The 22,318-nt window shown below is 40.3% G+C and overlaps 2 protein-coding genes across 2 annotated transcripts in view; one reads left to right on the plus strand and one right to left on the minus strand.

Annotated features, from left to right (window-relative positions):
• The window catches only part of sema5ba (sema domain, seven thrombospondin repeats (type 1 and type 1-like), transmembrane domain (TM) and short cytoplasmic domain, (semaphorin) 5Ba), a 208,813-nt gene extending 192,810 nt beyond the window's left edge, over positions 1-16,003 (plus strand). The window contains exon 24 of the transcript XR_010804681.1: positions 15,899-16,003. The gene's annotated coding sequence lies outside the window, so the exon portion shown is untranslated. The remainder of the gene's footprint in view (positions 1-15,898) is intronic.
• slc49a4 (solute carrier family 49 member 4) overlaps positions 378-22,318 on the minus strand; it is a 38,687-nt gene continuing 16,746 nt past the window's right edge. The window contains exons 5-9 of the mRNA XM_066686855.1: positions 17,204-17,312; positions 11,442-11,509; positions 8,624-8,751; positions 7,900-8,082; positions 378-2,533 (exon numbers count right to left, since the gene is read on the minus strand). Coding sequence (XP_066542952.1) covers positions 2,418-2,533; positions 7,900-8,082; positions 8,624-8,751; positions 11,442-11,509; positions 17,204-17,312 — 604 coding nt within the window. The 3' untranslated portion in view covers positions 378-2,417. The remainder of the gene's footprint in view (positions 2,534-7,899; positions 8,083-8,623; positions 8,752-11,441; positions 11,510-17,203; positions 17,313-22,318) is intronic.

The following is a 22,318-nucleotide window of genomic DNA, read 5'->3' on the forward strand; positions in this document are numbered from 1 at the left end:
AAATCAAACATTAATCCAAATCAAACTGGACAGAGAGTTTCCAGACATTTTGGCACACTCTGCCTGCAGAGTCCACAGCACAATCCTAATATCATTCATGACCTCATCCAGAAATGGGTGGAGAAGGACATGGCGTGCTGTTGGGCTCCAATACAGTGAGCTCATCCATATTAGCCACAAGGTTTCATTTAGCGGAACTGAAAGGAGTTGTTTCCTGGAAGCGAGCCGTCCCTAAACATTTGAGAGGTGCTATCGTGCTCACATGGTTTTTTTCTCATCAGCCCGAGGCACGCTTCAAACATTTCCCATCATACATGACTGTGTCAACATCATTACCAAGCAGGAGTGAATGACACTGATTATTTCAAAACAGGACTTTAATAAGGTGCTGAAAATCATTGACATACAGAATTTGGAAAAAAGACAGACAAGAACATCCTGATCTTAAAGAATCCCTTTGATTAATATTACAATGAGGAATAAGACACGTTTCCTAACTGTAACTCTGCACAGAAAACAGACTTATCACAGTGGTGAGAGAGATAGAGGGAACAAAATTGCACAGGTCACTGTTAATTAAGGCAACATTTCACAACTGATAGGAGAGAACCTGTTTGTACAAAGGACAGAAAGTCACATTCAGTCTTGTCCCAAACAGGTGCAGAGCTGTGATTTCTCACAGTCCTCTGTAGCACAACTGTGTACAAAACAGCTCAAAACATTCACATGTGTATCTTATGACCTCTGGTCACATGTTTCAATGCCTTTACACTTATGTAAACCATAAATCAGTCTGTAGAGCCTAATCAACACTACTAGCACCAGCATTAAATCCACTAATATGCTTCCACTGAAGACTTTCTGGGGCAAGCTGTGGCATCTTCCCTGTTAGACAGCTTGTCCTTGCCTTCTTTGGAAATTCTCTTTAATCTAAAGCCCAGGGACCTAAAGTTAAGACATCCTCCAATAGACTTGCATATCTATTCTACTTGTGAAACCCTCTGCGGATATACCCTCTTCAAGTGGGAAGATTGCCAGGTTAGGCTAGGGATTGTATTGACCTGACTATTTTCCTATACAATCCAGTCCAACACACTGCTACATAAATTAAAAAATAATAATTTTACATCCAAATGATAAAAAAAATCTCATTTCTTGAATAGGGAATTAAAAACAAAAGGGAATCAGTGAACATTTGGGGGAAATTAAAAATAAAAGAAAATTCTTAGCCGTCCAGCTATGACTCATTGTTGGCTACATTAGCATTTTTGGACAGTGAAATCCCTTCAGCCAAGAAACATGTGCTGGTGAATAGACAGTCATACATCCACTGTAGGTAGTGATGCCAAATTGGGCCTAAAATGGCCTTCTCAAACACGGCTGAACAGTATTTAACAAGATATATAGTCTGTTAACAGTCTAAAATCTGTTAGTGTTTTGATCCCTCAAATAAATAAAAAAGCACAAATGCATATATTACATTAAAACCCTTTAAAAGATGCCTGATTTTATAAACTCCAACAAAACACATTAAATGTTTGTACAACTGACACCTTCAAATCTGCATGCAGCAACTGTAAAAGTGAGTCAAGTGAAAATTGGCACAACTTCAAATCACTTACTATGTCCATACTCAAAAATAGATTTAGGGACAGATGTCCCACAACCGATATTGGGGCCTGAAAGTAACCGCTAGACCAGTGTTCCCCAAGTACTCTTATAAAAAGGACTTTACCAGGCCAATCATGTTCTTTGAAACAGAGGTGCTGCTTCAATGCCATAGTGAGATGATGGAAATGACCAGGCCAAAACGATGTTTTGCATAATAATAATAATAATAGACATTAAAATATAAAATGGAAACTTTCATATGCCACTTGATCATGGGTATTGCCACACGTCACGTAAAGCACTAATCCCTCTACTATTCTCCAGAACTGGTTATGAGCAACACTAAAACACAAAGAGGTCCCTTGTTAGTACAGCTTGTGCAAGACTACCATTACCCCCAACATGTCTTTTAAACATACAAAAAAGAGGGATGAGGACCCTTTACAGGGAGCTTTGCAGGGAGCATGGATATACACCCAAACAAGACTCTTTCACGTCAAGCCTCTTCAACACATCACTGTTAATGTTTTTTTTTTTTTTTTTTAAATCAAGATGTAAAAAGGAGATGCATCCAAAGATCCTAATATCCAGTACAAAGTGGATAATATTCTATCACAATGCACTGTCATCACTGCGGTGTAACTTCAACAACTACAAGGTTTAGAAAACATGTAATGCAGAAAGAAATATCTGTGAAACATTGAGAATGATTCCATAATTCTCATCTTCTACTTCACTCCCTTTGTGCAAGTTGGTGCCAGCAGAGCTCCATCTTTTTTTCCCCTGGTAGAAAAAGATGTGCTCATTCAGACTGACACAAAGACGTCCAGATACAGGCGGTCATAGGATTCTCTGAAGACGAGGATGAGGGCTAGGCTGAAGAGGCAGGAGCCTGTCAGACACCAGTTCAACCAGCTCAGTTCTGAAACAGAGAGATAAAGAAGGAGAGTGTATTCCCATTTTTTAAAGAATAAAGTGTGCATCTCCAATTTAGTTTGGTTTATTATTTATTTACCATAGCACCAACCGAGGAACATAAGGCAGCAACAGCACAGAACAGGTTAATTATTGAATTGAAAATGGTATTCAGTGTCTGCCTTTGACACCTGTTCAGAGATATGAGCACCTTAGTGCACTGCTTGCTTTGTTTGTGCTACTGTATTTTTCGCCTCACCCTCCTTTGCCTTGTTTTATGTTGTTATATGTTAATACGTTTTCTCCCTTGTGTTTTGGCATAAGATTAATCAAATGATTGTGTATTTCCTTTCGTGTGGTAAACCAGATACCTGTTCAAACATGCTGACTAGTATTAGAATAACAAAATTGGTCATCAGATTGCACATCCATGATTCAGACAAACAAATATGCAGCAAAAAAAAGCATGTGTACAGCCATTACATGTCCTAATTATGAAGGCACGGGCAAATTATTACTATCATGTCTTGTATGCTATTGGCTCTTTTCTATTAAAGGTATGAATAAAAAATCCTTTTTAAAGGCGGACAGTGGCAGGCGACAGTAAATTAAGCCAGGTCTGCCCAGAGCATGTGACCTTTAACAGGTCACAGAGACCATAAACACAATGGATGACAACCTTGCAGCATATGCTTTAGCCCAGATAGAGTGGTGGGGACTAAATATAACACAAAAGAGGTCATAGCCATAGACCCTCGGGACTGGGGAGAGCGCACCTCTTAATTCAATAGAGGAGTGGATTTCAATTTGACGGCGTCCTGAACCCAGATAACAGGTTGATCAATTGCTCCTGAAGAGAGCTGCAATCGATGGTAGAAGGTGAAATCCATGCTGGGTCAGCTGCTGGGCCCATTTGGAGCAAATGATATGATTTAGCCATGCAGCACAGTCCACATCAGAGAGAGAGAGAGAGAGAGAGAGAGTGTGAGAGAACAAAAAGACATGTTTGTCCGGAAAGGGGGTTGAGAAAGAGAGTAAGAGGCGAATACGGAAAGGTGGTGCATGGGGTCCTTTCCAAAAGCCTGCTCATTAATCAGGCCTCACTAGCCATTCAGCAGTGTTGGGATGCAGAGGCAGGTTAATGGAGTCGTGTTTATCTGCCCGTTTTGTCTGTGCCACGCGCCTGCCTTGGCCTCATCAATTTAAAATGGAGAAAGGCAACGTTAGCGGCAGAACGGCCACAATGAATGCTAATGAGCAAGCGTCTCGCCCCCGCTCTCGCTCAGGTAATCCAATCAGCTGCTCCCAAAAAGCCAACCAGCCAACAGCGGTAAACGCTTACCCCTCCAGCACTAATGGAATGGAGACTGTTGGAAAAATGAAAAACGCAGCAGTCCTATGGTCAAGTCCTTTTTTCAATAGTAGCATACACAGAATACAAGGATATCACTCCTCCTCTCGCTTTCTCCTTTCCCTTGCTTTCATAGCCAGCAATTATTTTCTGCCTGTCAGTTTACGAGGTAGTCGACCTCCTTGTTATCTATTATTTCCTTCCTCTCCCCAATTTTATACCTGGTGTCAAGAGCACTGGGATGGTGTTATTAAAGCCCCAATTTGGGCAGGATCCTCCTCTCCCTCCCATGTCTTGTGGGATTCGGAGCGGTGAAAGGGCCGGAGCAGCAAATAACAAGTAAATGGCTCAGACACTGCTGAGCAAAGGAACAGGAGTGTCGACACAAGGGACACTAGTCCTCACTGTCAGCAGTGCTAAACTCCTAGGCAGCTGAGATGTGCCTCTTACTGCTGTAATTATTCTTAATTGTAGCCCATTCAGTGCCCAGACTGACGGCTTCTTTCAGCTAGGCTTAAAGCTTTCTCAGTCGTTTTGGTAGCACGATGGGAGGCTAATAGCTAGCCTAATGGTTAGTAGGCTCAATTTGCTCTTCATGTGAGGAAATTATCACAGAACATGAAGATACATCCTTTTTATGTTTACTCATGCTGCTGCTCTTCATCATTCCAGGAACAAAGTCACAGTTCTGGATGCATAAACATAGCAGACAGTCATTTCACAAAGCAGGATTTTTGCCTAAGGTTTAACATAAACTGGAAGATAAACAGGAACTCTGAAATGAAATGCTTTCCTTGTGCAAGAAAAAAAAACCTGAAACTTGCAGCACCTCCAAGAGAGGGTACTGATGCCTTCCATTCATTGTTTGTGTCTGGCAGGAGGAGCTACCAGAAATAGCAAAGCAAACGATATTTTAAATGACATTTTTCAAGCCAAACAAATTATCTCAGTGAAGCATGAAGACCCTTTGACAGCAAAAAAAGACAAGGAGTATAATACAAGTATGAGACGACCTTGGTAACCTGGTTTCTTCCTGCAGACACACGCAGGCGTTTGTGGATGTGGAAGTCTGCTTTGTATTCCGCCCACCTTACTCTTCCAAATGATGAACGCGGAGCAGATGGAATCAAAAGTATGAATATCTCTATCTTTTCACCTTCATTCATACTTTCAAATTCAAAGTGAATGAGCAAGCCTGGCAAGTTGCCCACTGAGCGGTGCAGTGATGGGGGAAACTCAGTAACATGGGACTCCTCTATTCAAATGAGAAAGTAGATAGACTAATAATGCCTTTATGAATATATTATCCTTTAAGCAAATTTATGATTTATTGAGGTTTTTCAGCTCACAGAAACACTCAAAAGAATGAAATTAAGGTGATACTCTACACCATGACAAGAAAATAATTTAAATCAATGATTGCTCAATTCTCAAAACTAATTAATACTAACCAGAGAGAGCGTTAGAAAAAACAAAAGAAATCCTGCAACAAAGCCGTGTTCCGTGACTGACCTGCAGTCACTGGGAATATCACGACTGATCATTTTAGTTTACATTTATATTCTGATTAATTCAGTGGCACAGTGGCCCTAAAGGCAGTGTCGCTGCCACACAGCTCTGATGTCTTGGGGGAATGGTTCAATCCCCACCTCTCTGTCACTGTCTGTGAAGAGTTCAGCGTTTTTCCTGTGTGTGTGTGGGTTGCCTCCAAGTATCACAACTGCAACCCCAATGTTGTAGGAGGATTTGCTGTGTGAATCTGTTCACTGTTATGACTCCAGACTTACTGACCCTGATCAAGATAAAGCAGTTACATATAATGAATTAATGTGTGAATAAATTAATTTTATAAAAGTGTGATAAATATCTAGTAATTGAAATTACATTAAATTAATTAAATTCTCCTACACTGGTCGTATGTATAGTAGGAAAAATAGCATGATATAATTAACCAATAAAATAAGTTGAATAGTTATTGTATAATATGAGCGTGGTTTGGTATTTTACACTAAAAACCTGCCTCATTAATAAAAGACTCTTATTTGCAGCAGTAAAGACAACTACTAATTTCTACCATTATACATTTGTCAAACTGATGTAGTCTGCTACTAAGTAGAAATTAATCTATTTTCATGTTAAATTGGGTCTGCTTAGCTAAACAGCAATGTCAGTGGGTTCTGGTGATGAAGGATTTAGTGTTTTTTTAATCTTCCCTGATTCAGCTCAAGAAAGATATTATTAGCTCATCTTTGAAAAAATATATTTAAACCATGCAAGTGGATTAAGATTAATTTTTAATAAATATCAACACTTGGTAAACAATGGCCTATGCTATTTCTCAATGCTCTTTTGAGGCTCTTTCATTAATCTGCTGTTAACTAATTTAAACTGTTAGTTCTAACTAACTGTAAAGCCATCCAGCCTACACACCTATTCACAAAGCATAAACAACCATTAAAATAAAGATAAAATGTTGCATTCCTGCCCTAATGAAACAATCTGCTTTTTAAAATTTTTTGCAAACATTGTCTCCGAACATGGGCTAATGACTCTGTAATCAACATTTTTGTTGCTTTGTGAATAAGTTTATATGCTTGGATCCAGAATGCACAATTTGATAAATGGAAGAGGTATAATTTAACAGCTGGGGAAAACAGAATGGAGGGCTTCAGGACGACTCTGATGAAACAGAGGGAAATCCCTGAGCTCATTCAGCACAGACATGGTTGACAAACTGAGACAGAAAGGTCCAAGGGCTAAGTCAACAGCGCAAAGGTTTATACAGTATATCCAGACCTTTCAGCCTCAGTCTGCTCTTTCTACAGCCTCAGCCTGGTCTCAGCCAGCCAGTCCCTCTATGAAATGGCATAGCAGGAGTCACGCAGCTTTGTTTGGGAGTGATAACAGAATCAGATTTGAAAGGCTGAGCCATGCTAAGCTCACTTCATCTAGCTCATAATCTCAGGAGGATCAAGAGAAAGATGAGGAGCTGCCAAAATCTCTCAATGCCTTGGCCATGTCCAGAAAAATAGTTCCTCATACAAATCCAGCAGGCTGTCTGTCATAAGCACGTACAATCTGAGGAGGAAGCTGGTGGAGCTGACAGTGGCATTTGATGGCGCTGGCTGATAAAGTTTATGGAACATGCAGTGGCATAATTCATGATTTATCATGATGGTGGAACCTCAACATGAATCAGCAGTGATTAGACACAGACCCAAACACAGAGGGCTCCCAATGCTAATGTATATGCATGAGCACCTGCCCTCTGTCAAAAGCCTTTAGGAAGCAGAGACACTGTGCACTATCACTTCGTGCCACTTCGCTTGTTACCGAGTAAAGTGCCTGTGGCCATTCTGCTTCAGCGATAGGCAGGGATGTAGGATAGAGCTATCACAGAGCACTTGCCTAGCCACCTGCTTACCAGGAGCAATCTGTCAGCAAGTGCCTCATCAATATTCAACACGGAAGTTTTTATTTACGCGAGGGGAGAGGGGGAAGTCCTGTCAACCTCTCAGCACATTATTCATCATTCCACCTGATTGGCTTTCTCATGTGCATAAGTTTATGCTGAAAGTTAATCAGCATTCAACAAGATGCAGCTGCAAAAAACACATTTCTGAGTGACCAAGACAGTGAGTCTATACCTCTGAACAGTGGACAGAGTGGTGCTCCTTGTGTTTGGATCAATAAACACCGGGTAAACCGGGTGAAACAAAGCACTCTACAAGCTGCATCCAAACACAGCAACAGTCTAGCTACGAATGCTGAAGCCCATACTACTAGTAATAATAGTCTGGTCTGCTGGAACATGTGGGCTCATGCAGAGCTGAGAACGAGTGGTTAGGAAATATAATATCGATTCAACTAAACAGTCAGTGAACCAAATAATGAATTTAACTCATATTCAAGACATGAATATACAGTGGCTAGCTCTAAAGCATCCTGTAGGTGTTAATCCCTGAAATTAATCTTGCCTCCACCCCCCAAGGTTAGAAAACATTACATGGAAAACAGCCTACCTGTGAAGTAGAAGGTGAGGAAGAAGAGCAGCAGGCCTGTGAAGAGATTGCTGAGGAAGGTGACCACCCCGCAAGTGATGCCCTCTGGCACAGGGTAAACTGTCTCAATGAAAAGCTCAAAGAAAATAGGAACACTGCTGTTGATGAAGATGCCCACCAGGATGCAGGAGGCATAGAGTGTGGCTGAGGACAAAGAACCATAATTAGTACGTTTGCCCTTCTTTTCCCAACTGAAAACAATACACTCTTTCCTCATTTACATTAAGGCAGAATATCTTATGACTAAAAAACAAAAAAATAACAATGTTACTCAGACACAGCTCACATTCGCTGGCCACATTCACAGCCACTGGGTCCATGTGTGGGGTGAGAGCTTGCCAGGTGGAGAGAAACCCCACTGAGCCCAAAGATTTTGTGTGCCAGTATTGCTGGGAGAAAGCAGATAAAGTAGCAGGTGCCAGGCAGGAGATGATGATGGATGTAAATGCTCGAGCTGGCTGATCTGAGGGGCATATGCTCATTTCAGGCCCTGCTTCTGTGGAGCCACAGTTCCTGTTTCCCTTCACTGATCTGGACCCAATGAGCTCCTCTGGCTCTGGAGCTTTTAGCGTCATCGCTGCGGTTTGCCTACAATGCTATTCGCCATTGCAATGGCCCTGCAGGCTTTCACTTTCAAGCTTCCTACTAACACCTCAGGCAAAGGTTACATTTATCTCCAGAATACCTTTAGTGGAGGGAAGGTGAGTGAGTCTGGTCAAGCAGGTGAGAGTGAACCATGTGGCTGCCAGGGAAGCTCCAGCTAGCATCAGCACCAGAATCAGCTTCAGCATTCCCCGGATGGAGTCAGCAAACCTGCAGCACAAGAAAAGTAGGGGGAGAGAAAAAAAAAAAGAATGGCATAAATCAGGGATTTTTATCCAACATTACAAATGCTCAAAGTGATAGCAAAGCTCCAAATTACAACTGAGCACAGACAAGTTTTTTTTTTTTTTTTTTTTTTTTGCAGGTGTTATTTCTGGTAACAGTGCCAGAGGGGAGAGAAAAAGGGAAAAAAAAAAAACTGTCCTTTTATTTTTCTTACTTTCTTTAGAGAAAAGTCCTACTGAAGTTGACTGACAACTTCAAATAAACACGCAAGCGTTTGATCTGCGTCAAACTCAGTCAGCGTAGACAAAGTTCTCTCTCCACTGCTTCTGCTCACAAATTTCAATCAACACCTCACGCAGACAGAAGACTGTCTCCGGGGCATTTCGCTACAATGAAGAAATCAGAGGTAAGAAAAGCAGTCTGAGGCCATAACTTGTTTTGCCGCAGATTTAAAATACCATGTAGGACCTAACAGTTGGCACTGTACAGTTCAGACCACCAGTGTTACCTTCAATATTCATTAAAAAAAAATAAATACATAAAATAAAATCAATAAAAAATCTTAGATGCCTATACTCCATTACACAAAAAAACTTCAAAACTTAAAGATTTATAATGACTACATTCTTTGCAAAAAATAGTGATAAATGGCATAAAAGCTGACCAGTGTTCCACTCTAGTATGCATGGAACAATATTTGGAGGACACTGTGCCCAAATGCTCTAATGGTTTGAGAGGAAGAGGAAGGTGCATTCGGCTGGAACAACTACACTCAATAATTTGCCCATTTAATCCGCCTCCTGCTTTTCTCACAGCACTGGACCCTGCATGCCCACGGACACATTGTGTTGGGTGTAGAAACACATGCACTATTATGATATCTCATGTATTAATGATCACAAATGGCTCCATTTCTTTTATATTGACAGCAGTGACAAGAAAGTATTGATTTCCCTGATTTGGTGTTGTGGAATTTGGCAGGAATGTGTCAAAATATTCCAACTTGCAGAGCAATGTCTGTCTAAATGATTAAATCGCTCAAGGTTGCTGAATATAACTGAATATATAAACATTCGGTCTGTGTCCACTGCCTCACAGGAGACGTTCATCCTGAAAGTAAACGAGGCCATAGCAAGAATAACAAGCAGCAAATACGGGCGAGACGTGATAGGCAAGGTCAAAGCAATCAGGCACTGGGTCACAAAGGGATAAGATTCTCCTGCTAGTTAAAAGAAATGTAAGTTTTTAACTTGAGCTGGCTACTAATTAAATATTCCTTGGGTAGGTAATGGGCCAGTGTTTGATGGAGAATATTGAGTGGACCTAAAAGCAGCAGTGTTATTTCTTGCACAAGTTGTGGTGTGACAATTAAAAGTTGCAGGATTGTTTATGAGGTGTTTGACTGCACCCAGCCGCCACAATGAGCAGCACCTCTCACTAATTGACAAATTAGTGATTCATCTATTTGGATGAACTCTGGAGTGTAGTCGAATGAGGACGAGTCTTTAAGGAGAACAGGAGCTATTAAAAGGTGCCTCTGGAACCAAATCAATTAAAAATGTGTGGCCATCACCTCTGGAGTTCAATGTTAAAACAGTCATTTTTCTATAGTCTGGACATGGCCCACTGGGCAGGGAAGCAGAAGCCCATGGCACCTAATAACTCATGCTCATACATGCATTTGCATTATGATCTGCAGTAGAGGAAGAGCACTGCAGGTCTCTGTAACTCATGGGGGCCCATTAACAGCACATCCGCCCTGCAAATGATCACTAATGGCACAGCAAAGGAGCAGACTGCCAGGAAGAAATAGTGGGGGCATCTGTTGCTTTTTTAAGACGCCATCCTCTTGCACTCCCAACAGAGCCTCAGGCTGGCCCCCACAGACAGCATATTGACACACATAGACACAAACACAGACACACACAGTGTGTCCATCGTTCATTTGAATAACAACCTGATGTGGAGCATTTCACAAGGTCCCACTTTGCCCTGCAGCCCTTCAACGATGAAGCGCTATCACATTTTGCAAATAACTTTAACGCTGCCCCAGTTCTAACCCCAGACCAATGATTTGCCAACTGATTAACAGAGAGAGTTACACCATAATTTTCCTAATTGTAAAATTTTCAGAATGTTAGCCATTCCCGGAACTGCTGATTGGACTCAAAAAACAAAAAAACAAAAACACGTTTATTCATTAACTGTAGACAAATACTTTCCTGTCGCCAACTACTGGGTTTGGTGTTTCTGCCATAATGCCTATCCATCAGCTACACAATGTGCCCATTATATTTGCATTTTCAGCTGCTGCTCATCACAAAGCTGATTTTAATAAATTAGGAGGGCGTGTGTAAATTAGCTGGGGAGCCTGAGAGAATCCAAATCTTTCCAACCAACCAACCAACAAATAAATAAATAAATGACAGAGGGGGAAAAAAGGGTTGGGCTTTACAAAACAGTGACATTGACAAAATAACGTTTTTCAAGGTCAGTGAAGATAGAGAGAGTGGAGCAATTTATCTCCCTACAGCACTGGGCAAAGGAGATTCTTAAGATATGTACTGAATTTAAATGTTGCAGAGTACAAAGAAAAGGGTTGTCGGACACAACCTGAATTAAATTACATTACTTTGCTGCTTTTTTTCCCCTTAATGTAATGTGTCAATGCTTACCTTGCCATAGCTACGCCAAACACACAGCCTCCAACTATAGACCAAAATCCAATCCATCCAGCATCAACCTGTTAAAGAGTATAAAAGGGAGAGTTAGAGAAAAGATATTTGATCATATTTTTCTTGCATTAAAAATGTATGCCCTGTTACTGAAGGAAACAGAACTTTCAGAAAATTCACTTCAATTTTGGAAGGGGTTGTTAATCAGCTCATCGAGCAGATGAATCTCTAAAATGTGCAGGGCAGCGGGTACCATTGACACTGATATGGGTGTGGTGTGGTACAAGTTGATCAGATGCAGCAGTGCATCTGAATGGTCCATCAACACAAAATGTCCTGTGAGCAGCATCCAGTTACCACTGATGAAGGACTAGAAGATTAATACAAAGTGTGCAGTAAAAGATGAGCTAATACATTCAAATCATTTAATTCAGGTGTTCCAATCAATTCCATGACAACAGGTGTATAAATCCAAACACCTAGGCATGCAGACTGCTTCTACAAGCATTTGTGAAATAATGGGTCACTCTCTTGAGCACAGTGAATTCCAACGTGGCAAACGAGGATGATGATAGGATGCCACCTGTGCAACAAGTCCAGTTGTGAAATTTCCTCACTACTAAATACTCCACAATCAACTGTTAGTGATATTATAAAAAAGTGGAAGCGATTGAATACAACAGCAATTCAGCCACAAAGCGATAAGCCACATAAAATGACAGGACAGGGTTAGCAGATGCTGAGGCACATAGTGCACAGAGCTCTGCAACTTTCTGCAGAGTTAATCACTACAGACCTCCAAAGTCTTGGTTTAGTGGTTGCCAGGAGAACAGTGCTTGTCTGACTGCATTGTGCCAAGCATAAAGCTTAGTAGTGGTGGGGTTATGATGTGGGGCTTCTTCAGGTGGGCTTGTCCCCTTTGTTCCAGTGAAAGGAACTCTTAATGTTTCAGCATACCAAGAGATTTTGGACAATTTCATGCTCCCAACGTTGTGGAAACAGTTTGGGGATGACCCCTTCCTGTTCCAACCAGACTGCACACCAGTGCACAAAGCAAGGTCCATAAAGACACGGCTGATCTAGTTTGGTGTGAAAAAATTTGACTGGCCGGCACCTCAATTTGACAAAACACATTTGGGATGAATTTGAGCCAGGCCTGGAAGAATGGCAAAAAAAAATCCCCATAAACACAAACCTAAGCCTTGTGGAAAAGCTTCCTAGAATAGTTGAAGCTATTACAGCTGCAAAGTGTGGGCTGACACCATATTATACCCTATGGAGTTAGAATGGGATATCACTCAAATTCATATGTGTGCAAAGGCAGACGGGTGAATGCACTTTTGGCAATATAGTGTCTCTCTGAATCTCTGACTTTACATCAATAAGATGGACCAACAAGGGAGGGCAGTGTAATGGAGTGGCCACTACATTGGCACAGTGTTTAAAAACTCCAGCATCTGTCTGATTCACTCTTACCAGCACAAAACCCACTAACATTCAATCACCACATCAAAGGGGGCTAAAAAAAACTATGACACACACACACACACACACACAGAGAGAGAGAGTTTGGGGCCTCTGAATACAAAGTCGGGGTCAGAGAGAAAAGGCAGAGAGAGACAGCAAAAAAGGGATTATTCATTGCTTGTGATGCAGGAGCAGTGTTTGTAGAAAACTGGCTGCAGATTGAAGCAGCATGTCTGCTTGCTGAGAGAACACGTCAATCAGGTGAACAGAAAATTGCCAGTCTGCATTCTGTCTGTGGTACACGTCTGGAGACTTAGGCAGAACACTCTGGTTCAACTCAAGCAGAAGTTAGAAGCCAGACAAAGAAGTGACGGCCAAACCTGAGGTCAAGCATGGTGATAGTAATATAGCACCAGGAGACAGCATTTAAAAAATGTATCAAAAAATATTTCCAGAGAGAATCAAAGAAAAGCTTCATACAAAATCTGATACAGTTTTTAAATAAAAAAGGCTATCATGTGCTCTCCAGTAATTATGACCTATGGTATATTGCATTAAGTTTCACTGTGTTAGCAATTAAATACTTGTTTGAAGAGCATTTTCTACTTGTCAAATATGCCTGCTCATTACAGATAGAGCATTTATACAAAAATGACATGTCATTCCAGGTTAATGTTTACACTAATTAGTCAAGCAAATACATAGACGTTGTGTTTTCATAGTCATTTTGCTGCCAGGAAGCACATAATGCAGAGCAAAAAGTTAATTAACAGCTATATGCTAACTGGAAGCAGAAGAGCTGAGATTTGTGGCATGTTAAGCATTATCATGCATTTTTGAAACACGGTCAATAACAAGGAAATGAGTATGCAGAGCTGAAGTTAAAGCCAAGGCTTCAGGCTGCTGGCACACTGGTGCGTTTATAGCCCTTTAATTCTCTCTTGTTTGAGGCCTGGGGGCAAACAAACATGGCATCAGTCCTTGAAATTAGCTCTACCTCACCCACCTACACCCATTTTCTTGCAGTTTCATCAGAGAAAACAACTTTCAAGACACAGCCATTATAAACACAAGTATTGTATACCTTGTAATGTGTTTCATGGCAGTTCTGATAAAATCAATCCTTGCTACTTTTATCCTGAACAAACAGAGCCAACTGGTACAAGCAGGAAATGAATTTCCAAGGTCAAACTGCGTCTCCCTAATCAGAGCCTGCAGCCACTTTACACAGCATAATGGCCATTCTCTATTAACAGAGCAATTACATGTGACTGATTTACGCAGCCAGGGCGCTTGCTCTTAAACAACACTAATTACAGTCATGTCTTCCTGTGCAAATTATTCCATCATATTGTATATTCTCATTCTATTTTAACAACATACCTCTAAAAACAGCATACAGACAGGGCACTCCAACTGAGCCCTGGTGTCTGATTCAGGACCACATGTCTGTCTTGAGCTTGTTCAAAGCATAGGAGTGAAAGTAGTGATTAGCAGTGATTTTCCACCTTCAGACAAACCCACCAAGAAATATGATTCTAGGAACCAATCTTACACATGGACATCTCTTCTGAACTTAGCTGAATGGGCCTGTGTCCAACTGAAAGAAATCTGTACTGATACACAAAAGACATGATGACTAATTTAAACAACATGTATCTGAAGGACAGACTATGGGTTGAGAAGGTTGGTATCATTTTTGATAATGAGCACATCTTTAATGCACACATCATGGCTACGTGAAGGATTGCTTACCTTCACCTTTGGAATATCACAAAGGTCTGAGACATAACCTCTCCTGCAGATAGTGAGAAACTTGTCCATGTATTCATCACATTGAGATTAGATTATTGCAGTGCCATTTTATCTGCTCTACCAAAGAGCTCTATTATACACCTGCAGTAAGACCTGAACACTGCTGCAAGGGTTTTGACTCTCCAAAGAAAGAAGGATCCCAATATACCTGCACTCTGATCACTGCACTGGTTACATGTTAGTTTAGAATAGACTGCAAGGTTCTATTAATGGTTTTTAAATCTTCATTATCATGCTCCTCTTCATTCATTCATTGTCTGAAACTGCTTATCCAGTTCAGGGTCACGGTGGGTCCGGAGCCTACCCATGACACACACTCACACATTCACGCACACACTCACACCTATGGACACTTTTGAGTCGCCTATTCACCTACCAACCTGTGTTTTTGGACCGTGGGAGGAAACCGGATCACCCAGAGGAAACCCACGTGGACACAGGGAGAACATTTCAAACTCCTCACAGACAGTCACCTGGTGTGTGACTGGGACACTACTTGCTGCACCACCGTGCCGCCCTGCTCCTCTTCGGCTTTGTGAAATGATTGTCAGATATGTTCCAGCTAGGGCTCCCAGGTCTTCCCACAGTTATCTGCTAGTAGTTCCCAAAACACATTTGAAGATTGGCAAGACTACATTCAGCCACTATTTTCCCAAAGCTCTGAAAATATTCTCCTGAGATGCCAAATATATTTTCCCTATTTACATTTCATCCCAATGTCACTTAGTGGATAGGTGTAGGATACTAATTTCATCTAAATGTCTCTAGCTGGTTTCTGATTGGATCTTAAACTGTTACAGCAACCTTAGTGTGTAGGTGTAGGATTTAAACAGCAGACATTTTGTGGCTACAGGTAGGAAGAGAGTGGGTTGGGCCCTATGTGAAGCTTTAATGGATTGTCCAAGGATATTTTTCTTCTTATCCTGTGTATGATTGTAATTAATTCATTTTAAATTATGATTTTAATTGTGTTTACACATTTTACCCTTCTATATTATGTAAATTTAATCGTATAGAAACTTTGCATAGCACCTTGAGCTGCATTTAAAATGTCTATACATATAATATAGATAGGTAGATACTTTATTGATCCCCAGGGGAAATAAATAAAGAGTATAATGGATTGGAACCTGAGATTTTGAGTGACCAATCCACCTACCAATGTGTGTTTTCAGATCATGGGATGAAACTGGAGCACCCGGAGGAAATCCACGCGGACACTGGGAGAACACACCAAACTCTTTACAGAGAGTAACCAGGAGCGGGGCTAGAACCCACAATGCCAGGACCCTGGAGCTGCGTGACAGCAACATTAACTGTTGCACCACCATGCAAAAACCATCCATATAATTCCAATATTCATATTTAAATCAACTATTTAACCTTGATTTCTACCAAAGGTCAACAAACCTTAAAGACATGCGACCGTGAACTAAAAGCAGAGAACGCTGTAGTGGTGGTGTTTTCAATAACATTATTCTCCAAGAGAACGTATGCTTGAAAGTGAAGTGTGTGGACTTCAAGACAGAGCCACCGATGTCTTTGACAGCTGTGAGAGACACTGGATAAAGGCACTGTGCCTTTTGTTTGCTTTCCTGAGCACCAACACCTCATTAATGATAATCTTGAATGGAACACTGCCACACAAAGTTGAGGAAGCTTCACTTCTCTTTCTCCCACTGGCCCTATGTTCCGATGGGCCTTAAGTGCTATACAAGCTTTTTATCTCACCGCCCTCAGGTTTCAGATGCAAATGTGAGAATGCTATGAAGAATCAGGGACGCTGAGTTTGAGGACTCGTCTCATTATGCTTTAGGGCTGTTGAACATGGAGTATTTTTGCAAACATGCAAATAAAGCCGTCTCTAGCATGTACGTTTGATTAAGCACCAACGTGGATAGCTTCAGACTTTTTTTTAAAACTCCATAATTAGATCTTTTCAACAACAGTTCTACAGTTCAAAGTCTATTCACACAGTCTTGCCAATTTTTAATGAGGAAGTCCAGGATGGAAAACTGTTTTTGAAGATTTTGCTGTGGGCTCTCAGTCACTGCTGGGTGTGCGTGCGTGTATGCCCTGGGGTTAATTATGAGTCAACATCCATTTTGGACAAGGAAATTGCATTTTTTGTGTTTTCTCCTTGATCATAATTAAACTGATCGCAGACACGGCTGAAAACAAAGAGGGTGATTGGACTGACGTCGATCTGTAGGTAATTATGGTTTAATAAAAACATTAACCCACACCTTTCAGACACATCATAGAAACAAGATTACATACTTTATATGAAGGCAGATCTGTTCTGTTGAAAATAAATCAACCATCAATTCAAACACATTAAGCTTACTTTATTGGTGCTTGGAATTATGATAATGCTTTGCTAGCCTCATCAAACGTGAAGGACAGAAACTTGCACATGGTCCACTTAAAAGAAATAAAAAAGACCATAGGCTTATTCTTAAAGCAAAGAAATTGCTTACCTGGCTGACTCTGACAGGAGTTAGAATCATGTCCAACACACCAGACCATCCAGCAACTACTCCTGTAGGCACTGAATAGGCAAGTGCTATCATCAGGAACCTCATATTACTGTAAAATAAATAAATAAATAAATAAAATAAAATAAAATAAAATAAACAAAAATATGCATAATATAACACACATTATGTCATGATACAGCACAGAGGTATCATGACAGAGTTGGTACCATACAGATTTAACATTCACATTATTTTGAACAATCCCCTGCTTTCTATTCTGGAATTTCCTATCTTTACTTATCATATTTAGTGTCATCATCTGCAGTTCAAAAACTTTGAATAAGCTTTACACAGAATCACAATGACCTCTGCAGCTAAGACTGCAGCAGAAGATTAAAGTAGAAATCATGAGGGAAATTAAAAAAAGAAGAGGCTACCGTTTGTCTTCCAAAATATTTCACAGATCATATGATTGAGGTGATTTTGCACTACTGAAATTAGTATTTTGGAGTTTCTAATTTTTACAAAAAATTAAAAAAAAATGCACATGGCATAATACAAATGCTTTGCATGTTGAGCTACATAAATTTAATTAAATTGGTTTTATTTCACAGTCCTTTTAATAAAAATACATTTGTTCAGTATTCTTCGAATACTGATGATGTCCACACATTTGAAAAACCATATTGTCACATAACAGGAGATCATTTCATACACTAATAATCAATAACAGTTGATGTAACGGTTTAATCCCTTATCTATAAAAAAAGAAAAAAATCTCTAATATATAATAAGGTCAATACAAGTCATTGTTTCAAAAGTAGATATCAAATCTCAAAATAGAATTCTTAACAATTTAAATGAACAATTACAGGACATTAATTTTTATTTTATTCTATTTTAAATATTTAAAAATACATGCTTGGCAAATACCGTGTCTTATTTTACATTGCATTAAAATCCATATTTGAAGACACCTTATAATTCATATATGGTTCTGCATAATTTCCTAAATATATGTCAAGTTATATTCCTGGAGAAATGCTACCAAGCTGGATGAGTGAAGCCTTTGTCAGTGACAAATCCAGCCAATCACTGCTTCTATTGTCTAAGGCGGGTTTGCTGGACAGCTGAATACATTTTAAGTAAAACACTAAATTACTCAATTTAGTTGGTTAGTAACATGCTGGGTACACCGGGAGGAGGTGGTAGAGAGCCCAGAGAGATGTGGACAAATATCTTGGGCACAGATGATGAGGCATCACTGGGAATCTACTGATGCAATCTACCGATGAGAGGACCAATGATTAGATGTTGAATCACATGGATGTCCAACCTTAACCACTTTGAATCCCTCATTACAGGCCACTCGTATAAACTCAGTAAGTTGCTCTTCATCAAGTTTAACAGCAAAGTGGGACACCCTGTCCAGTACCTTGCCCATCTCCTTCAGGGAACAGAGGGTACATGCATAACCATCAGCTACTTACAGTTCAGTCAGTATAATGTAGTTTGGCACTTATTCACGACTTACTCTGTGAACAGTAAACAGAGAGAAACCTGGAGATGTGTTCCTCTGAGGTTACCATTTTCCTTGGGGAATGTGACTGCATACTTTAAAGTAATTCCAAAACCCTTTGTTTAGACAAAGCCCTGCTAAGAATTGAGGTTAGCAAAACAATCAGATAGATAGTTGCATGAACTAAATGCCTAAGCACAATTGCATGTAACCTTAGATTTACTGCAAGCTTTCGTGGTCTGTTGTATATGCAACCATTCTCATATCCATATCTACAGGCTCAAAAAGATTCACAGAAGCCTCAAGGATAGAAGTTGCTCTGACAGAATGGCCCTTGCACTTTGAATGGTAGCCATAAAATTAGAGAGCTAACCTCTGGCCTTTAAACTCTCAAATAATGGATGTGAAGGGTGTGCAGAGCAAGAGAACATGCCCCTCTCATCTTCGCTTAGCAGCCTGCAACCTGCCAAGGAAGTGTCCATTGTCACCACCTTGCAACACATGGCTTTGTCTGCTGGCTAACCGTAATGAAATCGGTGTGGTCAGTACATACAGTTCTCAGCCATTATTAGTTTTCTTCTGAGGTTTAATAAAGCATCTTAACCACCCAGTGCTATGCTTATTTCAGTAACAGACATACAGAAGTTCTAGTAAAAAATTATAATAAATGTCCTCTGTACTCAAATGGTGAAAAAAGCATACACATTTTTCAAGCCTCTGTTAAGATTCTGGATTTTAGTTCACAGTTAGCCTTCGTCCACATAAAAGGAACGTAAACATTCAATGTGAGGGGTGAGACGTATCCTACCTGGCTCTGCAGGCTTTCCTTATACACTGATTGGTGCAGATGACCTTAATGGCAGGAAAGCCTGACCCAGTGAAACACTGGACACTCTTCACTACCCACTGCTGTGCTTCCCTGACTGATGCAGAACAGTTTTGTTACCAGACAGGGATGCTGCACATCAGGATGCTTTCTTTGATGATTCAGTAGAAGCGGTTTAGGAGTGTTGTGTGCATGCCAGTCCTCTTTACATTTTCAGAAGCAATACGCTACCAACTTGTTCATTTTAGATGATTTGTTATACAAACTTTTGAGTTTCTCTCTATGCTGCCAATAATGCCTGATTTATTAGGTGGTATTACATATCCACCACTGTTCTGTTGTTCCTGCCACCCAAAAATCCGTCCAGCCTTTCAGGCAAGTGACAGAGAGATAAATGTCTGCAGAACAAAGGTTACACCAAGCTGACAGTGGAGTTAGCTCTCAGGCAATGCAATTATAGCATGGGGCAACTGCTTGGCAACAAAGCTTTGTCTTCCATAGCTTGATGTCACTTTCAGACACATTTATCTTGATCTAACCTCAAGGGTAAATTCTAAGCAAATTTCATCGCTTACATACCGTATTGTTAGTTAGTCAAATATTCCTTTCTTAATGGGTAGTACTATACCAATCTAAAAAAAGTTAGCCTACAACAAATAATGAAACACTGCCAAATTACAAATGACATGCCTAGGAGTACAACAAACTAACTGGTCAGTTAGTAAATTTACCTAATCAAAAATGTAGCAAGCCAGCAAGAGTAATTAAATATCTTAAATACAGTACAGCTACTGTTACAGTAATCTCCTAAATACTATGCAGCCTTGTCAGCCACTTGTTCAAATGTTGTGTTGGTAGATTTACATAACACTTACTGTTTGAAGTCAAATGTCCAATACACACAAAAGTACATTTGAATCCCTTAATTACAGATCCACATTTTGTCCATTCCAGAAAAATGAACTTCCGGGTATTCTACAACTTAAAATCATCTACACTAAATTTGTTTGTTGAAGGAGATTTCTTACATTCCTTTATCCACAAGTTAATACTGTTCTATGGTCCTAATGAAATTCTCTGCAATATGCTTTGTTCAAAAATACCAATCGGATCCAACACCACAGCACCGTTTTACCCTGTCTGAAAACAGCCGTTGAGTGTTGAGCCTTTATTTTTGAGACTGTACTTACTCTGTACACCTATTTCTCCATGCTAGTTGTTTTTTGTCTGTATAACTGCATCTTGTAGTTTTCACATACATTCAGGCCCAGGGTTGTGATTGGACATATTCAGACAATTCTAAAGTGTCTGCACTCTATGAGAGATGCAGTCCAAAACTCAGATTATCTCATTGTAGCCCATGTTTTCACACATGGGAAGTCCACAAAAAACAACTCGTTTCTTTTATTTCACAGTTTGTGTGTTGGTAGAGATACCTGAGTCGGCCTTTGAACCAAAAACCCCAGGACCCTCAAGCTGTGTGATAGGGACACTACCTGTGGCATCACCATGCTACTGAAAACAGCTAATAAAACCCAATAAATCTAAACCCACAGACTTAGGAATAATTAGAAAATAGCAAGGACATTATTAAACAAGATTAAAGGTTTTATATACTAAACTCACATAAGGTTTTTATATAGACAAGGAGTGATTAGACATACTGAAGTAGTATATATTATCTGCCTTTAATTAATTTAATTAGTTTGAATAAGCATTTAACAAAACTCAAATATCAGATGGTCAATATGAAACTGACAATAAATTCTCCCTTTCAGCCCTTATTAGTGAATGCTAATTACTAATACTTCAGACATACAGGCCAATAAAACATGCTCTTAGCATGATCTCCTACTAATCTTCATCTGATGCAAAAGACCCCTGGCTATATTTTCTTTTAATCTATCAGTATTTTGTATGAGAATCTCTCCAATCACTGCATTATAACAGCAGAGCTAAGAGTGTCTAGAGATTCCCCTTACAGAATCAGCCACTCTCACCTTTCTGGGTTTCTGGCAGCACTCCAATCACTCCTGTCCCAATTACAATCATCAGCCCTACACACTCATTCTCCCCCTCATGGCCCAAAAGAAGCCTCCCTGATTTCCATGTGTGGGTGAGATCCTCCATAAACCAACAAAGCATCTGACAGCCATCATCAGCACTCACCAAAGGCCCTTTGTTTATCTTTTTGAAACTGTCTGCATTGCGGAAGATATTTTTTTTCTTGCCAAAAGCATTTTTGCACATTGCTACTTGGAGGGACAGCTGGCAAATTCTTAAAGGCATGAAGTGGTGGAAAGAGAGCAAATGTCAAGTCCTTATCCATCTGAAACCTACCAATACCACTACAAATTATTACCTCTGTTTCTATGAAGATTTTTGACAGAGCCGCATGGGTGCTGAGCAAAGCCCACTCCAGATCCTGCAGTTGTGGCCTTAGGAAAGCCCACTGAGAGCAATCGTAAAAGTGTTTTGATGGAGCACCTTTTCTCCTAGCCGCATCTGTGTCATTAACCTTCCGCCAGAAGGAAAATCAATACCTGGGCACCTTTTTTTCCCCCAGCAAGAGCTTATTTAGATTACAGTAGGTAAGCATGCCAGGCATTTTTCTTGCTAGTGAAATATTTCGGTGGAGCCACCAAGCCAAGGCATCATCAGCTAAGTGCCGCTTGTCCTTGGCAGGCCCAGCTGGAAGCTAGAAGGCTTCTCAAGACAGTCATTTATCACCAAACTCCATCAATCCTAATGCCATTCCATCATCACAGTT

This window comes from Hoplias malabaricus, chromosome 12 (assembly GCF_029633855.1).
Source record: "Hoplias malabaricus isolate fHopMal1 chromosome 12, fHopMal1.hap1, whole genome shotgun sequence".
Taxonomy (NCBI): domain Eukaryota; kingdom Metazoa; phylum Chordata; class Actinopteri; order Characiformes; family Erythrinidae; genus Hoplias; species Hoplias malabaricus.